This window comes from Carassius gibelio, chromosome B22, assembly GCF_023724105.1.
Source record: "Carassius gibelio isolate Cgi1373 ecotype wild population from Czech Republic chromosome B22, carGib1.2-hapl.c, whole genome shotgun sequence".
Classification (NCBI taxonomy): Eukaryota; Metazoa; Chordata; class Actinopteri; order Cypriniformes; family Cyprinidae; genus Carassius; species Carassius gibelio.
The window spans coordinates 141,833-168,838 of record NC_068417.1 but is presented as its reverse complement, the minus strand read 5'-3'; the positions used below and the strand labels follow the sequence as shown (position 1 = coordinate 168,838).

At 38.0% G+C, this 27,006-nt stretch overlaps 1 protein-coding gene across 1 annotated transcript in view; it reads right to left on the bottom strand.

Moving 5' to 3' along the window:
- The window catches only part of LOC127987544 (ribonuclease inhibitor-like), a 58,221-nt gene extending 37,660 nt beyond the window's left edge, over positions 1-20,561 (bottom strand). Inside the window, exons 1-7 of the mRNA XM_052589905.1 lie at positions 20,380-20,561; positions 19,808-19,978; positions 17,464-17,637; positions 14,243-14,413; positions 11,047-11,223; positions 10,390-10,566; positions 9,893-10,066 (exon numbers count right to left, since the gene is read on the bottom strand). Of these exons, the coding sequence (XP_052445865.1) occupies positions 9,893-10,066; positions 10,390-10,566; positions 11,047-11,223; positions 14,243-14,413; positions 17,464-17,637; positions 19,808-19,978; positions 20,380-20,465 (1,130 nt within the window). The 5' untranslated portion in view covers positions 20,466-20,561. The remainder of the gene's footprint in view (positions 1-9,892; positions 10,067-10,389; positions 10,567-11,046; positions 11,224-14,242; positions 14,414-17,463; positions 17,638-19,807; positions 19,979-20,379) is intronic.
- Between the last annotated feature and the right edge of the window lie 6,445 nt (positions 20,562-27,006).

Genomic DNA, 27,006 nt, shown 5'->3' with positions numbered 1-27,006 from the left:
AAAATGCTCATACTTTTCATTTTCTTAAACTTGACTAAACAAAAACAGGACAGGGTTGACTAAATATGATAATTAAAATGTACATTTGAGTAAAACTAAGACTGAATTAAAAAATGGCTGCCAAACTTAATACTGCTGTGTGGTTAATTAATAATAATCTTGCTGCTAAAATGTCAAGTTTTCATTGACTAAAACTAGACTAAAATGTTGAGACTTTCAGTCGACTAAAACTAAACAGGATAAGGTTGACTAAATATGATAAAAACTAACAAGGACATTTAACTGGTGTCTGCATTATATTTCTATACACTTCTTCTAATCTCACACACTATTTAGGATGATAGTATGAACATTGAGACACAGGGCATGTCTTTATAAATGGAGAACTGAATCATTGACTCAAATGATTCAAAATTCACAAACACGAATCCTTCAGTAACGAAACACTGCTGTGTGTTGCTCAGAGAAGCGTTTGGAAGCGTTTTCATTAACCAAATGGAGCAAAAACAGTCAACTTTGACAATATATCAAATATTGAACTAACATGTATATGAACTACTAATTTCAACGCTTTAAAATGTTAAATTTGGTCGTGTCATGTTGCTTAATTGGGCTGTATGGGTTATGTTTCTTCTGTGTGCAGCTGTGTTCATTTGTTTTGATTTCTCCAGGAGATTCTCTCTCAGACAGACTGTGTGAACTTCAACTGTGATCTTGTTGTTACTGATCCGTTATAAATCACTGTTTACACTGAATGTAATAAAATCAGAAACATCATAGTAGGAGTGAACATGTGACCCGCCACTGATGAAATCCACATATACACACACAAACATTTTTGAGCCTCATTACTGAAGGATGAAGAATAAACACAACCTGTTTGTTCTTCAGTGTGTTTGGTTCTGCAGGGTTCTAGATCTCTCATGTTCTCTCTGTTCTTCAGTAAACTCTGTCTCTGCAGATGTATCTTCTTCATGATGCTTTGATGCTCGTACTTGTAAGATAATAAAAAAAGTATTTTTTTATTATATTTATATTCTTTTATTATTATTAATCTTCTCTTTCATTAATATACAGACACACAAATATATAAGAAATTTTTTTTAAAAGATACCAAATATAAGCAATATAAGAATTTAAAAAGTGGAAGAATAAACACACTTAGAAATATCATTTTTTCAAATTTGCAAGGTACAAATAAAGCACCACTGAACTGAGTTGAACTGAATGTGTTTTAGTTTTGTGTTTTATATGAAACATGGTTTATCACAGACTAATGAATAAATGCTGTTGTGATAGTTTCATCTTGTAATGTCACAATAACTGATAACCGTGTTGTTTTCTGATCTTCACAGCAATAAAATGATCTTAATGTGTCAATGAACAGATCTGAAGTCATCAGTGTAATGAATGAGGTGAAAACAGGATCTATTATCATGAAATAAAGAGGATTTTGATCAGCTGATAATATTGATGAGTCTCAGACTATAAACACTCATTAAACAAGACATTCAGGATCAGCAGCAGATCAGCTCACTTTATTCTGACTGTTTGCTGAGAGAAACACATCTTTATCAAACATTGTGATCTGTCCTTATGAATCTGAACACATTTATAATGTTATTTACCGCGTTCATAACATCAGAGTATTCCCACATCTTACCGTTTTCTATGTAAAGAGGATTTTACAACTGCGTGAAAATAGTGAACTACTCACCTTAGAAAACCGCTGACGTCATCGGCTCGGCTCTACTTCTTCTTCTTCGGTGTTTATTTGCGGGTTGCAGCCAAACTGTTGCATTACCGCCACCAACTGGAATAAAGTATGGGTCAGGATTTTGCTTGTAGAAAAGCTTCTTTTTTTATTTGATTGGTGGCTGACAACTAATGTTAAAGGTGCATTAATACCACTTACGAGACTAGAGCGTGGAGCACTGTATGATAAACGTGGAAATTTAGAAATTAATCATATTCTTTCCATCAATCCTGTATTTTTTAGGTAAATCATGAGATGTTTGAACTCAAGTACTTCCTTCTTAAAGCTTCTGATCATTAATGTTTACAATGTCTGTCTTTATCATTTGAATCATTTCCCTTCTTTCCTCCTCATATTTCCTCCACTTCAATAACACACGTAACACTGACTCAGTTTCCTCACAGTTTTCACACAAACCTGTTGATGTTTGTCTGTTTTGAACAGTGTCTGATTCAGTCCAGTGTGTCCTCTTCTAAGAGAGAACAAAACCTCTTCTTTTCAGTTTATGCCCCTCATTTCACAGACTTTCTCCTGAATATTATAAATGATTATAAAAATACATTTTATACACCATCATTTTCGTTTCTATAACATGTGAATCAGTGAAGGCTGGTGCTAAAAAACACTTTTGTGGGTGCACAAACAAACTGAAAAATTAAACTGTTAGTATTGCAGGACTGTAAACAGCCATTTATCAGGTGATTATGTATCATTACTGCTAGATAAATATAACAGTTGAAAAAAGTAGTAGTTTTATTATCAATATCAGTTTCACACACACACATTCTAAACAAGATGGCGGCGCGTCCACACGCAGCGGCTTCTCTCTGTCCGGACAGAACGGTGTTTTCATGTTTTTTGTCTTGTGAGTCACAGAGTTTTTGTACGTCGTCATTGCGTCTACCCGTCTGTAAGCACGCATACAGTCGCGAGTTTCTGCTCGATGTGGGCAGAACCGCATTTTTACAGTTAAACTCTGAGCACGCGGAACAGCTACGGGATCTTGGTCTGCTACGGAGACCTTCACCATCACCGACCCCCACTACTGCATCTCGCCCACAGCGGAGGCACCACAAGCGGTGTGAGAGGAAGCAGAAGAGGGGGAAGCGCGGAGGTATCCGGGCTAGGCTAAGCGATACTCTTGTGATCTGCAAACACTGCTCACCCCTGGTGGAGTTTATGATTGTTAAGTGCCGTCCGTTCTATCTGCCGAGGGAATATATTGCTATACTGCTCATTTCGGTGTACATTCCCCTGTTCAACATCATCAGCAACAGGAACGACGCACTAAATGAACTGTACCAGCACATCAGTGAGCAGCAGACAGCACACCCTGATGCTTTTCTCATCATTGCTGGGGATTTCAACCATGCTGACCTAAAGAGTGTGTTTGCAAAAATACACCAACACATTAACTCTCCAACATGAGGTAATAACATTTTGGACTTTGTTTACACCACACAGAGAGGAGCTTACAAAGCCCTATCCCCCCCCCCCCCCCTCGGAGCTTCAGACCACATCACTGTCATGCTAATGCCTGCATACAGACCACTCATTAAAGTCGCCAAACCAGTTCAAAAACAGATTAAAGTGTGGCCAGAAGGATCATCAGAGGTTCTTCAGGACTGCTTCAACACAACTGACTGGGACATGTTTAAGCAGGCTGCCACATGCAATAACACCACTGACCTCCAGGAGTACTCAGAGACTGTCACTGCCTACATCAATAAGTGTATTGATGATGTAATGGTCACAAAAACCATCACTGTCCGGGCCAGCCAGAAGCTGTGGATGACAGGGGAGGTCTACAGACTCCTGAAGACACAGAACACTGCCTTCAGAGCTGGAGATGAGGTGGGCTTGAGAACAGCTAGGGCCAACCTGTCGCGTGGCATTAGAGAGGCTAAGAGACAGCACTCCAGTTGGATAACTCATCAATTCAGTGACAGCAGAGACACTAGGAACCTTTGGCAGGGGATACAGACCATTACGGACTACAAGCCCCTAACCATGGACCTGTGACAACAACATCTCTCTGCTAAATGAGCTGAACACCTTCTTCTCTCGCTTTGAGCAACAAAACAGCACCACTGCACAGAAGACTGAAGACAGAAGATGATGCTGACCTCAGACAGTGTGAGGAGATCCTTCAGCAGGATCAATGCACGCAAAGCTCCGGGTCCTGACAACATCCCTGGGCGTGTACTGAAAGACTGTGCAGCAGAACTCACTGATGTCTTCACAGACATTTTCAACATATCACTGAGTCAGGCTGTTGTTCCCACATGGTTTAAAACTACCACCATCATCCCAGTCCCGAAGAAGCAATCTCCATCCTGCTTCAATGACTACCGTCCTGCTGCACTTACCCCCATCCTCATGAAGTGTGTCTATGAACGACCTCTTTTTGTGGAAGCGTTCTCCACACAACAACGAGCATAAACACGACAACTAAAATCTAAACATTCGCAGCATTTTATTATAATAGGGTTTACAGTGTATGGTAACAGACACTTAAAAATATATATTTTATTGAACTAAAAAATATTAAGTTAATTTGACTTAAAAATTTCGATGTTTTTAAAGTGCGTGTATGACAGTCCCAGTCATAGTTGTTTGTCCTGCTCGCTATCTGAAAAAAAATCATACTAATATGCTGATTTGCTGCTCAAGCATCAAAGTTCATTAAGTTCATTTGCTGACCATTTGACGGTTTCATTTAGATTCATTAATAAAACTAAATGGCCATTGCTTGGATTTAATTTATATCCAAATGAAATCCTGAATGACACACTACACACTGAGCATACTGTACTCTAGATACTCAACTGTCTGGTGTATGAATATTATAAGATTATTTTATCAACATCTGAGTCTGAGCTCTCCGTTGTGAGGAAAGCTGACAATTGACTCATGAAGTGTTTGTCTGTTTAAGTCGAGCATTATCCAGAGAAGATCTTGACTTCACTGATGATTAGCTGTTGTTCTTACACCCTCACCAGAGAAAACATCTGGACTCAGACAACTAGACTCCAAGATCAACAAGCAGAAAACAGAGATGATAACACTGAACACCTCAAACCCCTCAGCAATTAAAGTAGAGGAGCAGACCTCTGTAGAAATGAGGAGTTTGTAGACCTGGGCTTCATCATTAGACATGATGGAGGACAGACAATGACATCAAGAGACGCATTAGCAAGAGCAGAAACAGCTTTATTACACTGAACAATATGTGGAGGTCCAACACTAGAATGACTCTGTATCAGAGCTGTGTCCTTTCCACCTTACTTTACAGATCTGAATGTTAGAGAACGACAAAAGCACTTTACCTAACTATCAACTTTCCACATGATGAACCTCCAGAACCCTGCAGATCTTCTGCTCCAAAACATCTCTGACCAACAACTACTCATGCGGCGCAATTAAGAAAGTACAGCACCTTTGGAAATATATTAACTGAGAAAAATTTAAATAAAAAAATGCTGACTTTTTTTTACCTGCTGTACATATAATGGGAACATTTCTGTTATTATGCATTAGCTATTTATGCTTTATGTTTCATGTCTACAAGTTAGCCTATATTTAAAACTGTTTAATAATACTTAAAACAGACAAGTAAACTTTTAACTTGTTTTTAACTGTATGTGGCATTTTTTTTACATGAAAATATAAAAGTGTTAAAAAGAGTAAATGTGTTTGAGTATTTAGAGGAGAGTGAAAGACACAAATGCTGTTAACTTGTGAAAATGTTTAGTTGATTTGATGAAGGAGAGACTCCATCCACAGAACAAAGACTATATACTGGATACATGTACATTAACAACAGACACACAACTAAATATAAAGTAAAATAGAATAATAATGTGTCGAAAACATGAGAAGTTTCACACATTGTAGATTTGCTTTATATCTTTTGACACATTTAAGAGCTGCACTTGACAATCACATTTAAACATTTGAATCATTATGAATGAGTTTAATAGAAATATTATTAAACTGAAGAGCCAGACAGACTCATCTGAGCTTCTTCCTCCTCTGTTCCAGCTTTACATTAAACACAATGATCATCTGCTTGAATACTAAAGCAATATTAATCATTCAATATCATGTTTCTAACACACATGCTGCATTATTTGATTGTAAAGTCTCAGTCTCTTCACCTGTATGGATCACATTTACACATTTATCACACATTTATTTCTCCTCATAGACACTGTAGTGAAGCTCTTCTGTGGATCTTCAGCTGATGTTTACTGCTCCTCTCAAGAACACATCACTTTATGAGATACAGCATTTATCAGCTTTCGGTGATTGAACTCAATGAGGTATTTCTTGTGATTGATGGGACTTTCGGTGATGGATCGCTATCAGAGACTTTTGGTGATAGAACCGAAGAGAAGATAATCAGAGTTCAGTGAAACAAATTAACAATTTGTTACTATACTTCAGTCACATTTTAATAAATGACAAGGAACAAACACAAATGTGATTTAGTCTTAAAACACAAATCTTTCAGTTAAATGTGTCACTAGTTAAAGCTGTTTGTCTCTAGTTTAAACATGTTTGTGTTGGTCTCAGTAAATAAGTGAAATGATTGCACAGCTCGCTGGAATACTGGATTCTGATTGGCCAGTGGTGACATTCGGAGGTGTGTTATTCATTAGGTGTGTGTCATTAGCAGCAGAATAACACACAGTCATACGGTATTTGAGTCGGGCGTTTCTTTGACTTCTCTCGTATCACAGCACCGCGCTCTCACTCGTTTCATTCAAACACAACTGCTATTAGCTTGTGCCTCAGTTACTGACTGGATTTACCCTCAAACCAAACCGCAGGAGATTCCTGTTAATAGTAGACTTGAGGAGACATTGTTCAAAGTGTGTCTTGTTGTTCAAGTTGTTGCTAACTGAGCAGAAGTGTTTAGCTGAATCTAAATAGTGTCTAATTCTTCACTTGTGTGTCAAGAAAGCATATAATAAGTGTGATAATGCAGATGCAGCCGGATGTTATCACAGAATAAGTCTCTTCAGGAGGACACAAGTCCTGATCGACCTGTCGGGTTTATTCTGTGATAACAAGCGGCTGGAGGTACATTATCTCTTACAGAAAGTAAGTGTAAAGTAATGTGACGTGTTGCTTGTCAAAGTAAAAACACACAAGAGACAGATACATTGATCATGTGATGCTGGACGACTGTGAGCTGAAGCTGAATCTGCTCTGATTTTACCAGCGTTTTCCTACAATCTGAACAAATCTATTTCAAACTCGAATGATTCACTATTACTGATCTCATTAATAAAGCAGCTGTTGCTGTAGAAAGCTGTGACAAACTTTACATTTCATTCAGACACAAACCCTTTCAAATAAAGCTTGATGATCATTTGATAAACTCTTTTCACTAATATCTGAAAGTATATATTTGTTCACATATCAGAGGTAAATGAATCTCTTTAATATCACAAAGTGAAGTTTACTCACCTCAGTTTACAGTTTGAGTCTCGTAGCACATCAATGAGCTTCTGCTTTGAGTCTCCAATCTTATTATATCTCAGATCAAGCTCTTTTAGAAACTGCAGAGCTTTTGTGTTCGTCAAAGACTGAGTTAAAGAAGAAACATCTGTAATGTCACAGTAATAAAGACTAGAAAGAGACAAACAGAGGAAGAGAGATCATCTTACAAACAAATCATTAAGATGAAGAATCTTTCACAAATATAATGTGAACACATTCATCATGAGATATTGAGTATAAAGTGTTTTGTTGAACTCTTATGTGCTGTTTGTTTGGGGACGAAACTCGTGCTGTTTGGGCTCTCCAGAGAACACAGCCAACAAAACGACATTTTACTCAGTTTATTAATGTTTTATCTCCACATTCGTGTAGTTTAAGTATTTATGTTATTTTTAATATATTTAGAAAAATACATTAAAAGTGCAGGGTGTCACCTCTTCCGACATTTTTGACAAATTACGTAACAACAAAATCAAAATTTTTGTAGTCTCCAATTAATGTCTATGGTTGTTTTTTTGGGGTTGTATGTGAGCGTAATCGTTCTGCATTTTTTGTGTATATTGTGGTCTGATTTGTGGTGGATATATTGATTTTATTTGATAAATTGAGTAGAAAAAGTATTGATTTGATAATTTCTTGTTACAAAATGTGTCATTTATTAATGTTTTTACTCTACATTTATGTAGTTTTTTGAAGGATTTATGATATTTTGTAAATGTATAAAATGTATTAATTAAAAATATATTTTTCAATAGTTTTTTATATAAAAAGAGCTTTTTATGTAAAATTCACTTTATTAAGTCTCATTCCTAATTGTGATTAATGGGGATAACATGGCGTGTGTGTTTTCCCCAATCGCGGTGTAATAATATGAACTTCCTGATCATCGGGAAGAAGGAGGCGGGAACCGGCGCACAATCAAAACTCATTTTAATATTCAAAAATAAATACAAAACGGCGCACCAGCCCCTCACGGCCGACTGGTGCGCATAAATAAAAAGCAAACATAAAATAATATCCCAGGCCTGGTCCTCTCTCGTCCTTCACGGTCGTCACTCCAGTTTTATATCCTTCCATCTCCTACGTGGGACTCGATACTAGCGGTGGGGCTCAGGTGTAGCTCATCTCCAATCACTACACCTGGCCTCACTCCTCGTTCCCATGCCTCTCGGCCCCGCCCCACTCCCCACATACCCCCATCGCCCCTCGCAGGCCGGGGGGTACTCCCGAGACTGCGCTCTACTCCCCCCCCCCCCCTTCCCTCCGGGGGAGACCGCTCACGGGGACCTGCGGGAACCTGGGGGTAGGACAGACGAGGCGAGAGAAAAGGAGATGGAAGGAGGAGCGACAAGGACGAGAGAGGGGAGAGAGGAAAAAAAAAAAATCCGGTTCCCAGACGCACTGCTGCTCGGCCCTCCACCGGCTGGGTGATCTCCTCTGCGGTGCCCGGCGGTGGCACTGGACGGCCCTCGGCGGACGGCACGACACTCCTCCGCCGCCCGGTGGACGGCGACGGCTCCTCCGATTTTGGGCAGCGGCAGGAGTCCCCCGTTCCCTGCCCCTCCGGATTCCGTCACGGAGGCGGCAGGCTCCGGCCCCCTGGCGAACGGCGCCGACTCCTCCGCTCCCTCACGGACGGCAGCCGCCCCTCCTTGTCGTGGGCGGTCGGCAGCGAGCTCGCCCGTCCCCGGCAACTCGCTCCAGCCCACCGCCTCGAGCGTCCATGGCGGCACATACCTCGCCAGCTCGAGGGCACCGCGGATTCACCACAGCTGCGAGGGATCTTCAGCAGCGCGTCCCTCCTTCTCCCGGGTTTCGGCACCACTGTAATAATATGAACTTCCTGATCATCGGGAAGAAGGAGGCGGGAACCGGCGCACAATCAAAACTCATTTTAATATTCAAAAATAAATACAAAACGGCGCACCAGCCCCTCACGGCCGACTGGTGCGCATAAATAAAAAGCAAACATAAAATAATATCCCAGGCCTGGTCCTCTCTCGTCCTTCACGGTCGTCACTCCAGTTTTATATCCTTCCATCTCCTACGTGGGACTCGATACTAGCGGTGGGGCTCAGGTGTAGCTCATCTCCAATCACTACACCTGGCCTCACTCCTCGTTCCCACGCCTCTCGGCCCCGCCCCACTCGCCACACGCGGATCTGCTGGTGTCTCCTCTTCAGACTGTGTGTGTTTTCTGTGTTGTGACAGACATTATGTCTAATTATGTAACATCATTTATATGAGAGTTTAATCATTCTGCATTGTGCACTTCACTTTTGTGTATTTTGTGGTCTGAATTGTGGTGTATTTATTGATTTTATTTGATAAATTAAGAAGAGAAAGTATTGATTTGATCATTTCCTCATTCATTTCAATGTGGGTCTCCAGAGAGTTTTTTTTTTCACACTAACACACAACCAGATATCAATCCAATGTAATTTTCTATTTGTAGATCTTCCAAGTGTTGACAACCGTACAAAGTCTCATGACATTTGGATAAAGGGAACATTTGTTTTTATTTCAGCAAACATCATTTGGGGTCTCAAAAGACCTTGAACAGCACATAAGAGTTAAACAAAGTGATTTTCATCATTTTGATTCTTGTCTGTGAATGTTACTGACCTCAATCTCTCCAGTTTACAGCGTGAATCCTTCAGTACGTCACATAAGTGATTCAGTCCTGTGTTTTTTATTTGATTCCAGCCCAGGTTCAGTTCTCTCAGGTGTGATGGGTTTGATTTCAGAGCTGAAGTCAGGATGAGACACTGTTTCTCTGTAAATCTGCATCCACACAGACTGAAGACAGAAAGAGAAAACACAATGAATCAGATACGTTATGTTCATGTGGGAGTAATTCAATGAACTGGATTGCTGTGATCTCCGGTGATTGACTGAGATGAGACCCTCGAGCAAGAACTGAACCCCAACCGCAGGTGTGTGTGTGTGTGTGTGTGTGTGTGTGTGTGTTTGTGTGTGTGTGTGTGTTAAATGCAGAGCACATGTTCAGAGTATGGGACACTATATTTGGCCACACGTCACATTCTTTCCTTTCCTTTTCCTGAAAGTAAACAGTAATCTTTAATCTGAGTGTAACTGCTGTAGAGTATAATGATTCTAACTCTAGTTTCTCCAGCTTGAATTGTGTGTTCATCAGTAGATCACTGAGGTGTTTCACTCCAGAGTCTCCTAGTAGTTCATTACAGCTCAGGTCCAGTTCTCTCAGGTGTGATGGGTTTGATTTCAGAGCTGAAGTCAGGATGAGACACTGTTTCTCTGTAATACTGCATCCACACAGACTGAAGACAGAAAGAGAAAACACAATGAATCAGACACGTTATGTTCATGTGTGAGTAATTCATCATCTGTTAACACCATACAGTGTAATAAATAATATGTTGCCGAAACCTGAAAAAAATTATAATTACACAGCCATAAAAAAACTAGGATATTGAGGATATTAGTTACATTTCAAGTCTAGAGAATCTTTAGTCAGACCAAAAAAAAAAAAAAAGAGGTTTGTGATATATAATGTAATTAAGATACAGGATCAACTACAGAAGCATCTTAAAAATAATATTAAAATGTTCAAATTAATTTTAAAAGTAACAAATAAAGACAATTCTGTTCAGAAATTAATATTTAATTGAAGATATTTTAAGATTGTAGTGTACAGTCAACAAGTACAAAATTTTGTGATCATATTTTGTTCTTATTGTGATGCATGTCTGAGTGAGACCGCTTTAAAAACAAAACAAAACTGCAGGTCAGGAACTAACTGTAGTTTCTCCAGCTTGAATTGTGTGTTCATCAGTAGATCACTGAGGTGTTTCACTCCAGAGTCTCCTAGTAGCTCATTCCCGCTCAGGTTTAGTTTTCTCAGGTGTGATGGGTTTGATTTCAGAGCTGAAGTCAGGATGAGACACTGTTTCTCTGTAATACTGCATCCACACAGACTGAAGACAGAAAGAGAAAACACAATGAATCAGACACGTTATGTTCATGAAGTCACAGCAGAACAACCTTCATCTGTCAAATCACAGTCTCTTAACCTACATTGAGAGAAAGAGAGAAGATTAAAAAAAAAATATTTAATAAAGTCACAATGTCTTGATAAAACAAAAAACAGAGGAAGAGTGTCTGAACATCTTTGGATAATTTTCCACAATTTGGTCTTTGAAACTTGTTCATTTAATCAAATAATTGACACTTCTCATGATTTATGTATAATTTGTGCTGATTCTTGATAGAAATACAATGAAGTTTTAATACCTAATAACCTTGTGTGAAAGGTGTTAAAATCTTTAATATCTTTTTATTCCTGTCATATAATTCTTATTTCATCTTTTGTCTAAAACGGAGCATATTGTCTAAAATAAAAGTCCTGACTGCTGTGTATTTGTGTTTAAACTGATTCTGGTCTGCACATCACTACAACGTAAATGCATTCTCTCTGCTCTGTCCAGTGACGTGATCAGCTTTGCTACACAGATTCAACTTTGCACATCTAAATAAAACTGTAGGTTTGTCTGTGTGTGTAGATGTGAAGTACAGTAATATTTCTCTGAAACAGGTCAGACTGAAGAAGCAATGCCTGCACAGAATAAAGCCCAGTCTGGACCGGTTCTGTTCAGTTGTGTTTCACATTCATTAATCTGGTGTTTGATGACAGAGAGATGATATGAAGCATCAATAAACACTATGAATATGTTCAGATACAGCAGCACAGAACTATTCTGTTGTGTCCCATTAATAAACACAATGAAAACAGTTCTGTCCCACTGGATAAAAGAGAAATGTTTGTGTATTTTTGGTATTAACTGAAATGATTGGATATTGGGTTGTGTATTTGACCTGCTGTATTAGCAGAACTTTCAAATGTTTAGATTACACAACTTTACAAGTCACCTTCATTCATAACCTCCTCTAACCTAAACTCAGAGACCCAGTTGGCCAAAAAACCCTGGCCGTTGTCCCAGAGGAAGCCTGGACGATCAAGCCCCAGAAGTGACAGTGGAAACCAGACTGACCCTGCCTTTATGAAATTACATTTAAATATAGAAACATGCAAACACATACACACAAATAATATATTTTTTTAAATTAGTCTTCAATCCTCAGTTTGTAGTCAGTAAACATGATCACATTCAGCAGTCACAGCAGAAGTTAGAGACAGAATTTAACTGAAGTCTATTCAAAAGTTGTATGAATCTATTCTAAGCTGTATTAATGGTAAACGATGGTAAATATTAATAAAATACTGGCTATTAGAGCCCTGCATTTCAGCCCGAGCCCGACGGGCCCCGACTTATTTATGCCCTTCGGGCCAATTTTCACGTTATAGCTCACATGCGGGCCGGGCCTCGGGCCTTTTTGGGTCATCCTTCTATTTATATTTTTACACATTAATTAAAAAAAAAAAATAGAAGTTGACGTCGACGATAGAAAAACAAATATAGAAAGACATTTCATAACCTCATAACTTTCATAATCTGATAATTCAACCCGTTATAATTAAACTGACATACTGACATTACAGTCTCACGCACGCACGCTTTTCCGTCACGATTATACTTCACTTATATCCACTTATTGTAGTAGTAGCTATTACATGCCTCTAAATTAATGTATTAATAATAGCCTAGTTGGCCAACTTATAATTATAAAATGATGATTCATGTAGCGGCGAGCATGCATTTCTGCGTCTGCACCTGTTGCTGCGGGCCACGCATCAAAGAAGAGAGCGCTGGCCGAGTTTGAAAACATTGTGGAGCAGGACGAGGATGACGACGATGAAGTACAGCAATATATGCGCCTCAATCACAACATGGAAGGTGATGGACGAGATGTGCTGCTATGGTGGAAACAGCACGAGACCCTGCTACCGCGACTGTCAAGACTGGCTCGCTCTGTGTTTAGTGTCCCGCCAGCAGCAGCAGCGCAGCGGGAAGAGTGATAGAAGACAGGAGGACGGGGTTAAAACCTTCCACTCTGGAGCCTATTCTTTTTCTCCACGATGCTCTGTAAGAGACTGTTCTAACTTTTAATTTGACTTTATTTTTGTTTAACTGTTGGAAACTAATGGAAAAAAGAATGGACATGTTCTGTGGTGCATTTTTGAGGTAAGATAACCTGCAAGTTTGTTTTTAATTAATTTATTTTGTTTAGATTCATTTCTCATTTCGTTTGCGAGCGCTGTTGCGAGACTGCCTCAGTATTTCATTTTTTTTTTTTTTTTTTTTTTTACTCACTGTGGTTTAATAAATAAACATTTATTAAATTAACTGTCTGTGTGATATTCTTGAAGTGTTTTATATCTATGGATTTTATTGTAGCCAAGTAAAGTATTAGCGTTTATTTGACAGGTTTAATTGATTAAATATGTTTTAGGCTACTTGCTGTCGGCTCGGCTGTTTAACGTTAATCGTCATTTTTTTTTTAAATGCTTCAAACATTTTTCTAAACTAACTTGATAAAGAAATGAAAAGAAACATAACACAAAACTGACCCCTTTTTTAATTGCTGCAAATAGGGCAGGCTTCCGCTGTGTAATAAAATAAATAAATAAAAACACGGGCTCGGGCCGGACTCGGGCTGATAATTCTGATGAGCTGTCGGACACGGGTCGGGCTAGGGCCTGAGCGTCTCGGACCAGGGCCGGGCTCGGGCCTAGATTTAAGGCCCGTGCAGGGCTCTACTGGCTATTTCTAATGTGTTCACATTATTTTCTTCACCCCCTGTGCATTTAAAGAGATATTTCACCCAAAAATGAAAATTACCCCATGATTTACTCCCCCTCAAGACATCCTAGATGTTTATGAATTTCTTCTTTCAGACAAATATAATCAGAGTTATATTAAAAATGTCCTGGCTCTTCTCAGCTTTATAAAGTGGGGTCGGACTCAAATGAGAATTAAAATAGAGGACTGTAACATTACTAGTCATGTAACATGTGAAATGATGTAAGATACTCACTTCAGTGTGTTGAGTGTACAGTGTTTATCCTGCAGTAGAGCAGAGATCTGATTCACTCCTGTGTCTCCTAGTTTATGTCCACTCAGATCCAGCTCTCTCAGGAGTAACGGGTTTTTACCCACAATTCCAGTCACATACTGACAGCCTTCATCTGCAGCAGGACCCAAAAACCTGCAGAAGAGGAGATGAAGCTGGAATCAATTCAGTGTGCATTACATCACAAAACATTTAAAGATCATCAAACATTGTTTGTAACAAAAATCTGTATTTCAACTTTAAACAGTTCAACATTTAAATACACAAATGTTTTTAAGAAAGACAAAAGTCAAAAGTAAATTATTTAAAATAAACTCAGGGTCAAAAGCTCACTAGATCATGATTCTCAAGCATCTGAAGATCTTTCTGGGTTTTAAGCAGGAGACGAGGAAAGTTAGCAAAGAGATAACTAGCTTGTGACTGCTAAGCATTCATAGTGATATATTTAGTTGATCTTTTGATGCCGACTCTTCCTATTATTATGTAGCAGAGTTCACCAAACACTGGATGTTGATCCACTAACAGAGAACATGATCTGGGTTCACATCATCTCTGGATAGTTTTATTTAACTGATGTCTGTGTTAATGCAACAGTAATTCTGCTCATTATGAGAGGAACTGCAGGTTCAGACAGGTGTGAGTGTGTGTGTGTGTGTGCGTGTGTGTGTGTGTGTGTGTGTGTGTGTGTGTGTGTGCGCGCGCTGCGCGCGATATCACTGATCCTCTCCTGACACACATCACATGTTTGTGGTCTGTGATAGATCTGCTGTAGTAGATCTACAGCACTGATCTATATATGACTGGATCACTCATTACGTTCTAAACTGCCAAAAGGCAGTGAAGCCAACAGAAGTGTTTGATCAGCCATCTTACTATTCTCTACCAGCAGAGAGCACCATTGAGTCACGAGCAAACCGCTGACCTAAAATCACCCGATTTAAAACAAATCAGTCAAACAGGATTATTTTTTATGATGCGTGTATGTAAATTCATTTTTACTTCATGTTATCTGCAGTGTTTTTGGTATTTTTGGGCAAGATAAGGATATATTTTAACCGTTTAGGTGTGTGTGTCTGCTGCACACTGAGGACACAGGCTATATTTTGTGTTGGATCAATTACCTATTTCTTTATGTACGTAATTATTCAGGAATTATTAAATATGAACCTATTAGTATCAGAAACTGATTTGAATATACAAGGAATAATGCAATAGCTTCTGTTAAAAGGGTCATATAATGCTACATGCACTCTTACAAGTTGTTTGAACTGAAATGTGTTGCCATTGTGTGTACACAACCACCCTATAATGATAAAAATCCACCAAGTGGTTTTTCTGTAATCTTTTTAAATGTTTTCCCCTTTTTCTAATCGAGCACTCTGACCATGTGACGTCACACGGTTGGAGGCCCCTCCCATGATTGTTTGATTGACAGCAGCGTTTCAGCACTGACTGGACTTGTCTTACCTCAGACCCGCCATGAGTGAGCCGTCATCAGCCTGAGATGCAGACGAGCATGACTCCTAAGTGATCGAGTCCAAATTTGTTGTTAGATATTATAATGAACATAGCAGTAGTTGTTTACTCCCGACATCAGAGTGACTGAAATCGCAGAGGATTAACTTATGGTTGGAGAAATGAAAGAAATGCGCCCTTGATCTAATTGCGTTTATGTTCATGTGAATCCTTCATAATCCAGCCTCCAGCAGTGAGTATAATGTATTTAGGAATCATTGAAAATAGCCTTTCCTAATAATGTGCTTATTAGCAATTTTCACTATGAATGTGGCTAATGTAAACAGTCTCTCAGAGAGCAGATCATAAGAAAGGGGCGGAGTCAGCAGAGCTCATTAGCATTAAAGGAGAATCCAACAAACCAGCCTGTTTTGAAAAGAGCTGTTTTTGAAAGGGTAAAAAAGGTGTTTTTTTACACTAACATTGAGAAATTAAAAAAAAAAAAAAACTATGTTACAGACTTTTCATTAAGGCTCTAAAGAATCATATCAACTTGTCATTATATGACCCCTCTAAAATTGCTCAATACCGAAATGAAAAGCTTAATTTACCATCCTGAAATAAAGCTTCATGTATGTAATTTTTTTTTTTTTTGCATTATTGACACACTGTTTTCCTAATTAATGTTGTTCAGTTGCTTTGACGCAATGCATTTTGTATAAAGCGCTATAAAAATAAAGGTGACTTGACTTGATGTCTGTATTCAGTTATTTCTCTGAATAAATTATGATGTGTATAATTTTAATGTCCTGATTGAGCAACATCTATTTCTGACTCTCCAAGATCACGCATAGGTTTACTAGCATTAGCTACTGTTTCCATGTAAAATATTGCATTCTAAATTAATAATAATTTAACCACCACTTAAATCATTACCTGCTTCAAAATGAATGCTGTTAACGAAATCATTGTTGAAACATTTGCAGTTAGCAGCTACTGTACGAATAAAAACACTATAACAAAATTATATAAACAATGAATAACTGTTCAAGGCGAATAAAGATACGTGTATACGAAGCATAAATCTTTCTTCAGATTTCAGAATGAAAGAGAGAGTGTTCATGATGTTCGCCACTGTAATGAACGTAGCTTTTAAATAAGTAGGGAAAATTCCCTTAAGTGTTTGCATTGTAAGAATGTACAGGGATAGTTCAGATTTAAAAACGCTGACTTGTTATGTGATGTTTTTCATTAAAATCATACAATTTCCTATTAATTCAATAGAATGTTTACACACACTAGGGATTACTAATATGGCGGTGCGGTGGCTTTACATTCATGATGTCATGATCAATCCAGTTCTCTATTCTAGATCAGTGATATACAGTGTTGTGAATCTGAATGTACAGTGCATTCAGTAACATTTAAACAATCAGGATAATAAATCACACTGAATATGTTTTTAACACAATCATAAATGTTAATTGAGGCCCCAAACTACTGAACACCAGCACATCTACTGACACAAAATGTTTGCTTAACCTGCAACTTTTAATACAACTAAACTGTGCAGACATTTATCATCAAAACAACAGCAGCTGCAGCATCTGATCTTCAATGTTTGATCATTTTGAAAATTTTTGATGTAACGAATTGTATACCTTACTAAATTAGTCAAATTATATAGTTCACGTGTATCATTTATTTTTCATAATTTCATCAGGTCTCACCTCAGTGTCTTGAGTTGATAGTTTGGATCCTGTAGTAAATCACTGAGCTGCTTCACTCCTGATTCTCCAGGATCATTTCCTGTGAGATCCAGCTCTATCAGGTGTGAAGGGTTTGATCTCAGAGCTGAAGACAGAGCTTTATAACCTTCTTCAGTGATACTGCAGTCTGAAAGTCTATTAGAAAACATGTTATTCTTCCTCATAACACAGATTGTCACAAAAGTACATGTTCTAGAATGAAGAAAATAAAAAGATGCACTAAAGGATTTTTGACCTGAATTGACTCTTTTCACAGTAAAGCTGGTTAAAGTTCTATACTGGTGAACTCAAACTACAACAAATGCTATTTTTAATTTTTGCAGTTTTAATTTTCCACAATTATAACCTACAGTTGCAATCAAAATTACTCAACCCCTCGGAGACTGCAGTACTTTAGAAATACAAGCTTTTCTGAAGATCCAGGATAAACTCTAAACTGCATCTATAACAGTTCACTGACTTTAAGTCATAATGTCAATATATAATCTTATATAATGTATTATTTTGGAGTTATAAGATTTAATAAGATTTAATAACAGAGCTATGTCACAAGTTTTACTTGGCAGTCTAAATCCTCCAGGTTTTCATCCAAAATATCTTAAATTGTGTTCCAAAGACGAACAAAGCTTTTATGTGTTTGGAACGACATGGGGGTAAATTTTCATTTTGGAGTGGAGTATCTCTTATCTCTTATTTGCATTGTGGGGAATAAAAACACAATAAAGTCTTTAGAATCTCTATTAAAAACAGAATTAGCTTGAGCTGTTACACATACACAGAGTTAACCCATGCATGTGCTGAAGTTGAGTAGCAAAAATGGCAAAGTCAACAGAGATCACACAACGCTATAGAGAAGTTATAGAGAATAAATAACTGTATTACTTTAGAAAGTCTGTAAAGGCTGTAAGAATATTTCCAAGACATTAAAAACTCTCAGCCATATTCCTTAGCTTAAAGAGTGTTGTACCAGAAAACCTTTTTAGGGTGTTGAAGAAAAACCACAATATCATAAAATGTTTAATGAGAGCAACTGAGAAAAACCTGCAATGTACAGGCCAAGACTTGCAAGATGACACGATAAAAGGAGTAAAACCATTTCAATGCAGTGTGTAAGAAGAACACTACACAAGTATAGCTTTAATGTGGAGACATCTTGCAGAATACCACTCTTGATCAAGAAGAACAAAAGACTGACTTGAACTTGCTAAAATTCATTTATGTAGACCTGTGGAGCTCTGGAAATAATGTTTTATGGAGTGATGTGACCAAACTGGAACTTTTTGGACCCATGGATCAGGGATGTGTCTACTGCAAAAAAAAGTCAAATCTCGTAAGCAGAAGAACAACATCTCCATCGTCAAACAGTCCTGTTATGGGGTTGCTTTACTGCAGCAGGAAGTGGAAACCATGACTGTATGAAGGACATCATGGATAATTTGAAGTATCAGGCCATTTTGACAAGAATTGTGATGCCTTTTGTGCAAAGATTGAAGCTGATGATCAATGGACTTTCCTGCAGGCCAGTCATCCCAAAGTACACATCCAAATCTACTCCTGCGTGGTTCAGGGATCAGTCATAGAATGTGCTTGAGTGACCTGTTCAGACTCCAGATTTAATGCCGATTGAAAATATCTGGTTGAATTTGAAGAAAGCCGTGGCAAAGTGAAAACCAAAGATTATCAGTGATCTGGAAGCTTTTTCAGGCGAGGAATGGACCAAGACTGTAGTAGAGAGGTGACAGAAGCTTCTTAGTACTTACAGGCAGCATTTATTGCTTGTCTTTTTGGGGGTTGAATAATTTTGAACATGAATGTTTATAGCCAATTTTAATTTCATCATTCATCAATGTTCCATTCTCAGAATCACTAGAGTATTAGTAGTATTAACAAACTTTCTTTAACACTTTACTGATACCTTTGTTAAATTGTTTTCATAAAATTATGTTCTCCACAGCAAAATGTCTTGCAGGTCAAGTGGGTTGAATTATATTGACTGAATTATATTGATTGCAACTGTATTATAACCTTCTTCTGTGATACTGCAGTCTGAAAGTCTTCAGAAAGACCAAACTAATGAACAAATGAATTAATGAATAAATAAATACATGCATAAAAACATTAAACCATTAAGATATTAACATTTCCCATCACTTCCAAAAATCCATCTGTTTGTCAATATTTTATAAATGTATCTACACCAGCACACCAATTTCACATCACTGACCCATTCCTTGTGACACAGCACCAGTTTACAGACCAGCTGGAGCTTTACTTTGATTCATGTTTAGATTAACCAAATTCAGACCTGAGTATCTGTAGTGTCTGTGAATTTCTCAGCAGACTGGAAATTTCTGTCACTCCAGAGTCTCCTATTTGATTCCTGCTCAGATCCAGCTCTGTCAGATTTGAAGGGTTTGAATTTAGAGCTGCAGCCAGAACATGACACCCTCCTTCTGTGATACAGTTGTTCTTCAGACTGCATAAAGAGAAAACACTTCAGTTATAATCTGAATATTTACCAGTATGTTTTAGCTCACATTTTCTTTTTGTAGTATTGCCATTCTAGCTCTAGATTCTCTGCTTAAGCATGCTCAGAGTTCTGCTTATATTTACACACATTCCTATGTTTAAGTACAAGTTGGTAGATCCCACACTTTGCATGAGACTGTTCTTACGCACACATTACACACATATCTGTGTGTATGCACTGTTGATAAATGAGGACACTGGAAGTAAGAGTTCATGCTGGAATTAAAGCCTGGAAATTTCACTGAGCTGAAGTAGTTCTGTCCTCAATTCTGTGGCAAATTATCTAGGTCCATGTTAACAGATGGATCTAAATTTTAACAAAACACCAATGATTGTCACAAAACTTACCTCAGTATCTCTAGTTTGCAATTTATATCCTTAAGTCCAGTGCAGAGCAGCTTCACTCCTAAATCCTGCAGATAATTATGGTTCATGTTCAGCTCTTTCAGATTGGTATCTGATCCAAGAACTGAAGCCAGAGCTGGACAGCTTTTGTCTGTTAAGCCACAATCATTTAGCCTAAAAGAGAAATAAATCAAATCACAAGGTTCGATACATGAAATACATTTGTAAATACAAAAAAATACATTTATACAAATTATTTTTAGATTAACAGAAAATACACTGCATATACAGTATATTAGAATTGTATTGATTCAAATTTCATACATAAAACAAACTAGCATGCTTGAATAAAACTTAATAAAATATGTAAATGAATAATAGGCTTATATCATTAATGGCAATGAGTTATATATTTAAAAGTGCTGCTCTATCTTGATGAGTTTCTTGATGTCGAGATGTGGAGGTTAATATTTCATGCATTGAGGTTATGCAAGAGTATATCTTCTTTAAAGCAGTAGTTTAAGAAGTTGAACTGCATATAGTGTTGAGTTTTTTTTCTGATGAGGTCAGCTGGGTCACCTTCTGCATGCAGTAAGTTAGTAAAATAAAGACGACGGGATTGCAGAGTTATCAGAATGAGATGTGTAGTACTGCGTGAGGCAAATGGTGGTCACACCAGATACTGACTGGTTTTGGTCAGCCTAAAGCCCCTTTCACTCTGAACGTTGGACCCAGTTAATTGCCGGTTTCCCTTCTGTGTGAAAGCAAACACATCCCGGCATTGATCCAGGGTTGGGGACCTAGTAACATTACTAGGTTCAGTCCCAGAACGAGCTCTGTGTGAACAAAAGCCAGAACTAATGCTGGTGTGATAAACTAATCAGATATTCAGATAGTCAGAACTAATAAAGGGTGACTCTTTTACCAAGTGTTTTGTGTTACGTCCGGAGACGAAGTCTTCATTGATTTATATTCTTTTAATGTGTGTTTCTTCTTTCCGTGTTTTTTTTTTTTTAATGATTTCTCCTCAAACTGGCTGGCAGGTAGTTGATTGCTTCCAGCTGTACCTGCTTACCAATCAAGAGAGAGACCGAATAAAATCAGAGCTCCAGCTACCAGAGAGGAGAGAATGTTTCCCCAAGAGCTTTCTCCAGAGCGTTGCCTGTGTTCTGCCCAGCCTGTTGTCTCATTTGGTGGTTGTTGAGCTGCTTAGTGTTCTGCTTTGGGTATTGTAGTAGTTTTGTTTCTTTATTCATTGTGATATTCTTTAATACTTACCTTTTGTTATTTTAGTTAGTTTGTAGCGGCTATTATTAACATCTCTTTTAGCGTCTACTTTAATGTTTGACTACTTGTGTTTTTGTTATTTTTGATTTGGAAGCTGTAGGGAGGTGGATGCCATTTCTGTTTAACCCTGTTTTCTTCTGTTTTGGGCTAGGAAGGGAGCTAGGGTATAAAACTGTTATTTGTTTTCTTTTTCTTTGTTAAGTATAGTTACAGGTCATTAATTCCAGTTAGCTTGTTTTGTTTGTTTTGGCCTTATCCTCTCCTGAAGTTAATGCTTCCTTTCTTTTTTTTTGTACGTGTTCCACGAGCTGTAAAATAATAAAATCTTTTTCTGGACAACTTGTTGCTTGTGGTGCTGTGGCAGGACTCAGAGCAATGCGCTTTAAAATTATTTTACTTTTGTTGCATCCACATTTACCCCTAGACATATGCGGGACGTAACAGAAGGCAGATCAACGTTCGCGGAAAAAAAAAGTGCAAATTGTAATGAAGCAGAGATCAGTTAGTTCCTCACTTTCTGTGCTGAAGCTGAGATTGTTCACCATCTTAAGTGAAAGTTAACGTGCCTAGCGTTTTCGACTCATACATTACACGTCACATGATTTTATGGGACCTTTACGGGTTGTGTGTGTGTATGCACACACATATTCCGGGGTAATCACTGGCAGTGGGAAAGGGGCAAAATCTAGCAACCCGGGAACAATTGCCGGAATTGTATCATGCAATAACTACGCTGTCTAATCAGCATCTAGTTATGCCGCAACTGTGAGGTGGATGAATTATCTCAAAGGAGAAGTGCTCACTAAAACCGATTAAGACTAGGGACTAGAAGTGCTCTGTGGAAAAGGAGTGTTGTGTTGGTTTTGTGTAGACTGAGCCTCCCTGACTGCGGATGTAGCTGTTTGGGAAGTGTTTTCTCTACTTCCTGCTGACCTTGATGTAGCTAGTCGTAGCTCCGTGTAGCCGTTTTTTTTTTTCTCTAGAATCTTTATCTTACTATCACTCTCTGTTTTTTAAAGTGATAAAATATATCTTAATTCACACCATATTTCTGATATTATCGATTAATCTTATCAGATTCATTTTGATCACTTTCATTTCGTTCACTTTTATTTTATATCCATGAGTGCAGTACACCTGCATTGTATTAGCACTCGTTAGCTTGTCTTAGCGTTTGCATTTGAACCTATCGCTATTTTCTTTGCTCCTTTCCTCTCTCTCTCTCTCTCTCTAGTTTTTCACAAATTCATCAAACAACTGTGTTCAGAATACTTCATCAAGCACAGTGAGTAATGGCTTCTCCTGCTATTGTTATTTGCACCTCTTGTCACAGTTGATCAATCTCTGTCTGTCATGTGGGATTCACATGTGATAACTGCATGGAAATAGTTAGGCTGACAGAGAAGATTTCAGAATTAGAGACATGCATCTAGTGTTGTCACGATACCAAAATGATTGTTTTGATACCGATAGCTAGTCAAAGATTTCATTCACTTTTCATGAAAAGGGAAAATACACTCTCAAATATCATTGCTGTGCTTTATTTTAAATATGGGACAAGATTCTAATCATATAACACATTAATAAATGAACAAATGAACAGCAGATCTATTAAACATTTGAACAAAATATGAAATATAAAAAATAAATTAGAGCAATGACATTCAAGGTAAAGTAAGAATAAATGTAGCAGCATTCTCAGTTATCATGAGAAACATAAGATTAATACATTTATCTTGATTCTGAACTTTGAATAAAAATATGTACAGCGATTATATTAAACAATGTTTCTGAACTAAGCAATGACATTCAAGTAAAAAAAAGCAAATAAAATTAAGAAGCAATATCTCAGATATTTTAACTTGGTCTGTCAGTAGTGCAACCTTTTCTTTCAGAGGAGAAAACACAGCCAGTGAGCTTTAATGAGCGTCATCTTTAGTGAACGTCATCTTTTTCTACCAGTCGTGGACCGGTGGCCACAGTATCACTTGTGCTCGCACATGCAGCCTAGTGATGCGCTGGTCTGGTTACTTTCCAACCCGCGGGTTCCGCTTTTATAAAATTATTTGGCCTGGCCCGCAAATAAAAAAATAAAATTTATTTACCCACCGCGACCCACGCATCGGGGACCTCACGGATTAGATGTTGCTACTTAGACCTTCGTATTGTAAATTTATCTAAGAACCTAATAAAATATGAAAATATATATCGTATTCCAAATATTTAATACAGGCAATTTGAAATTGCACTAGTGATCGTTCGTCCGTGAACGAATCTTTTAGGCGCACGAATTGTTCTCGTTCACATAATCCACTGACTCATATTTCTCGTTCACTGAAGTTCCTCCCTCCACAGCAGCGCGCAAGCGAGGCGCTATTAGCAGCGCATGCACAGCTCGTGAATAGCTCTGTGAACTGTTTCATCCTGTCAAAGAGTTACTCAAGATGTGATGGAGCATGTGAAGTGTTGAATGTAGTGAACCCATGCGCCCTTCACTGAACGAGATCGAGAGATCTTCTCATTCATGAATGAACTGATGCATCTCGTTTATGAATGAGTATACAGGGTCAGTGAGCCAAGCATGTAAATCTCGATCAGCAATCAGCAGATACAAAGCGCAGTTATAGGTGCTGTGCAGATACGCTCGTTTTCATATTTAGCATACAGAACATAACTCCACGTTTAATCACAGATTAATGTGAATATTATATATGAACTGTCTGACCAAACAATTAAAATGTTAATTATGCAAGAAAACCTCGTGCTTTGTTCATCTGAACAACTTATTTAAACAATTGAATGTGATTATGCACACATTTTAGTAAAGCCAAATCAGTTTAGTAAAGCCACTAATGCAGCCATCTCGCTGTAGTGTTTTTTTGCCGCTTGCGTGAGGAGAAAAAACACAGACGTCCATAGGGAGGCACGGGAAGCGTGCGTTGCACACACCAACATTAAATTCGTCTCTTACAAATCTGGAACGCAATCATTTCTTGAAATATCGATACTAATAAATTAAGGAATCGTGACATTTTTAATTTCCGAGAATCGCGATACGTTTGAAGTATCAGTGCACCGTGCAACACTACATGCATCCAAACTTTAATTGAGGACAGTAAGAATGTTAGGGCTCTAGATACGGCTTTGGATGAGTCTAGCTCAGGGATTCCTGTTCATTGTTCGGTTCTGGCAACAGAGCCCCTGCAGCAGGGCAACTGGGTGACAGTGAGGCAGCGTAGTCGTGGGTCAAAACACTGCTCTTCTGTTCCGATCAAAACATTAAACGGGTTCTCCCCACTCAGTAATGCACACTCAGAGAAACCTGAAGAAAGTGCTCTTGTTATTGGTGATTCTACTGTACGGAACGTGAATATAGAGACACCAGCCACCAGCGTCAAATGTTTACCGGGAGCCAGAGCGCCTGACATCTTGGCAAATTTAAAAGTGCTGGCTAAAAGAAAAATAAAGTTAGGTCCAGGACCTTAAAGCTTACAGCTGAGCTGAACAATAAGTGCATACATTTAAAGTAAATATTTAATAAGTTGGGTGGATAAAAAAAGTAACAAGATTTTATAAGGTATTCATTTGTCTAGCAATATTGTATGTTTTAAATACTACAATATTGCTAGATTAGTATGTATAATGATAGGATGTGAACATTCACGTTTCACATGACTAATATAGAAATATTTGTGATATTGTCAACAAGTAGAACATTATAAAATATACTAAACATTAGAATTAATCAAATGTATGTATCACAATATTACGTATTAGTATTGTGCTCTCATCTAACTTGAAGAAGGGGCTATTTTACAGTACTTTTCAGTCCATAATATTTAATGCTACAACATCTACGCACTGCAGTCTTCCAGTTTTGCTTAGCTCAATAAACAAAAGAACATCGTTGTGAAATTACATTTGAGAAAATGTCCAGGTGGCTCGTCTGTAAATGTCTTTTCAAATTGGTTGTGTTCTTGCCACGAATGAGCGCTCCGCGTGCTTTACACTTTGTTTTGTTTTGTTCGTCGTCAAACGTGAAGTGAGCTGTGGACATTTTGTCGCTCTTTTAGACATCACCTCTTCGAATGCCGACTTCCCGGGAGCTCATTTAAAAACTGAAAACCTTCGCTTCACGTCTCAATAAGTCAGGCTCGGATTGGTTCTCTTCTCTCATGCAGTCTCGCCTGTTCCGTTTTGCCGGTTCTTTTGTTCATTCCTCGCATCTCTCCCGTCTGCTGATTTGATTTTCGTCACAGTCTATTTTCATCTCGTCCTTTATTCGTTGACGATAAAGTTTTAGTCTCCATCATTGCCTTCTTTTTTAGTTTTCATTTCGTTTTCGTCCGCAAAAATATATTCGTGACACAAATAATGACGAAAATATTTAGTCAACGAAATTAACACTGCCTTTGGGGCAGACCTGACCTGTTGAAAAGAGATGGTCTTCACCCCTCTTGGGGTGGCGCCACTCTTCTCTTTAGAAATATGGCAATAGTCTTAGTGTTTATACTTGACTAACTGGGGCCCAGGTCAGGAAGCAGACAGACTGGCTAAACTGACCGTCTGCTAGCTGCCTCACATCTCAGAGGTCAGTTAATTCTCAGCACATAGAGACTCTTTCACCTAGATATCTCACTATAGAGACCGTGTCTGTTCCCCGAACTAGAAAATACAAAAAACTTCCAAACCAAGATTAACATAAATTAAGATTAAGATAAATTAAGATTAACAATTTAATTGAGGTTCAACAAATAAAAAAACAGATGCAATACAGATAAACAAATGATAAAGCTTGGCTTATTGAATATCAGATCGATTTCTACGAAAACACTTTTTGTAAATAATATGATTACTGATCATAATCTATATGTGCTCTGTTTGACAGAAACCTGGCTAAAACCTGATGATTACATTATTTTAAATGAGTCCACCCCCCAAGATTACTGTTATAAACATGAACCTAAAAGGCAAAGGGGGAGGTGTTGCTTCAATTTATAACAACATTTTCAGGTTTTCTCAGAGGGAAGTAATGGTGCTTCATATAAGATTATCCAGAGAAACAAATGTTAATGATAAATCAGCTGTGATGTTTGTACTGGCTACTGTATACAGGCCACAAGGGCACCATACAGACTTTATTAAAGAGTTTGGTGATTTTACATTCGAGTTAGTTCTGGTTGCAGATAAAGTTTTAATAGTTGGTGATTTTAATATCCATGTTGATAATTAAAAAGATGCACTGGGATCAGCATTTATAGACATTCTGAACTCTATTGGGGTTAGACAACACGTTTCAGGACCTACTCATTGTCGAAATCATACTCTAGACTTAACACTGTC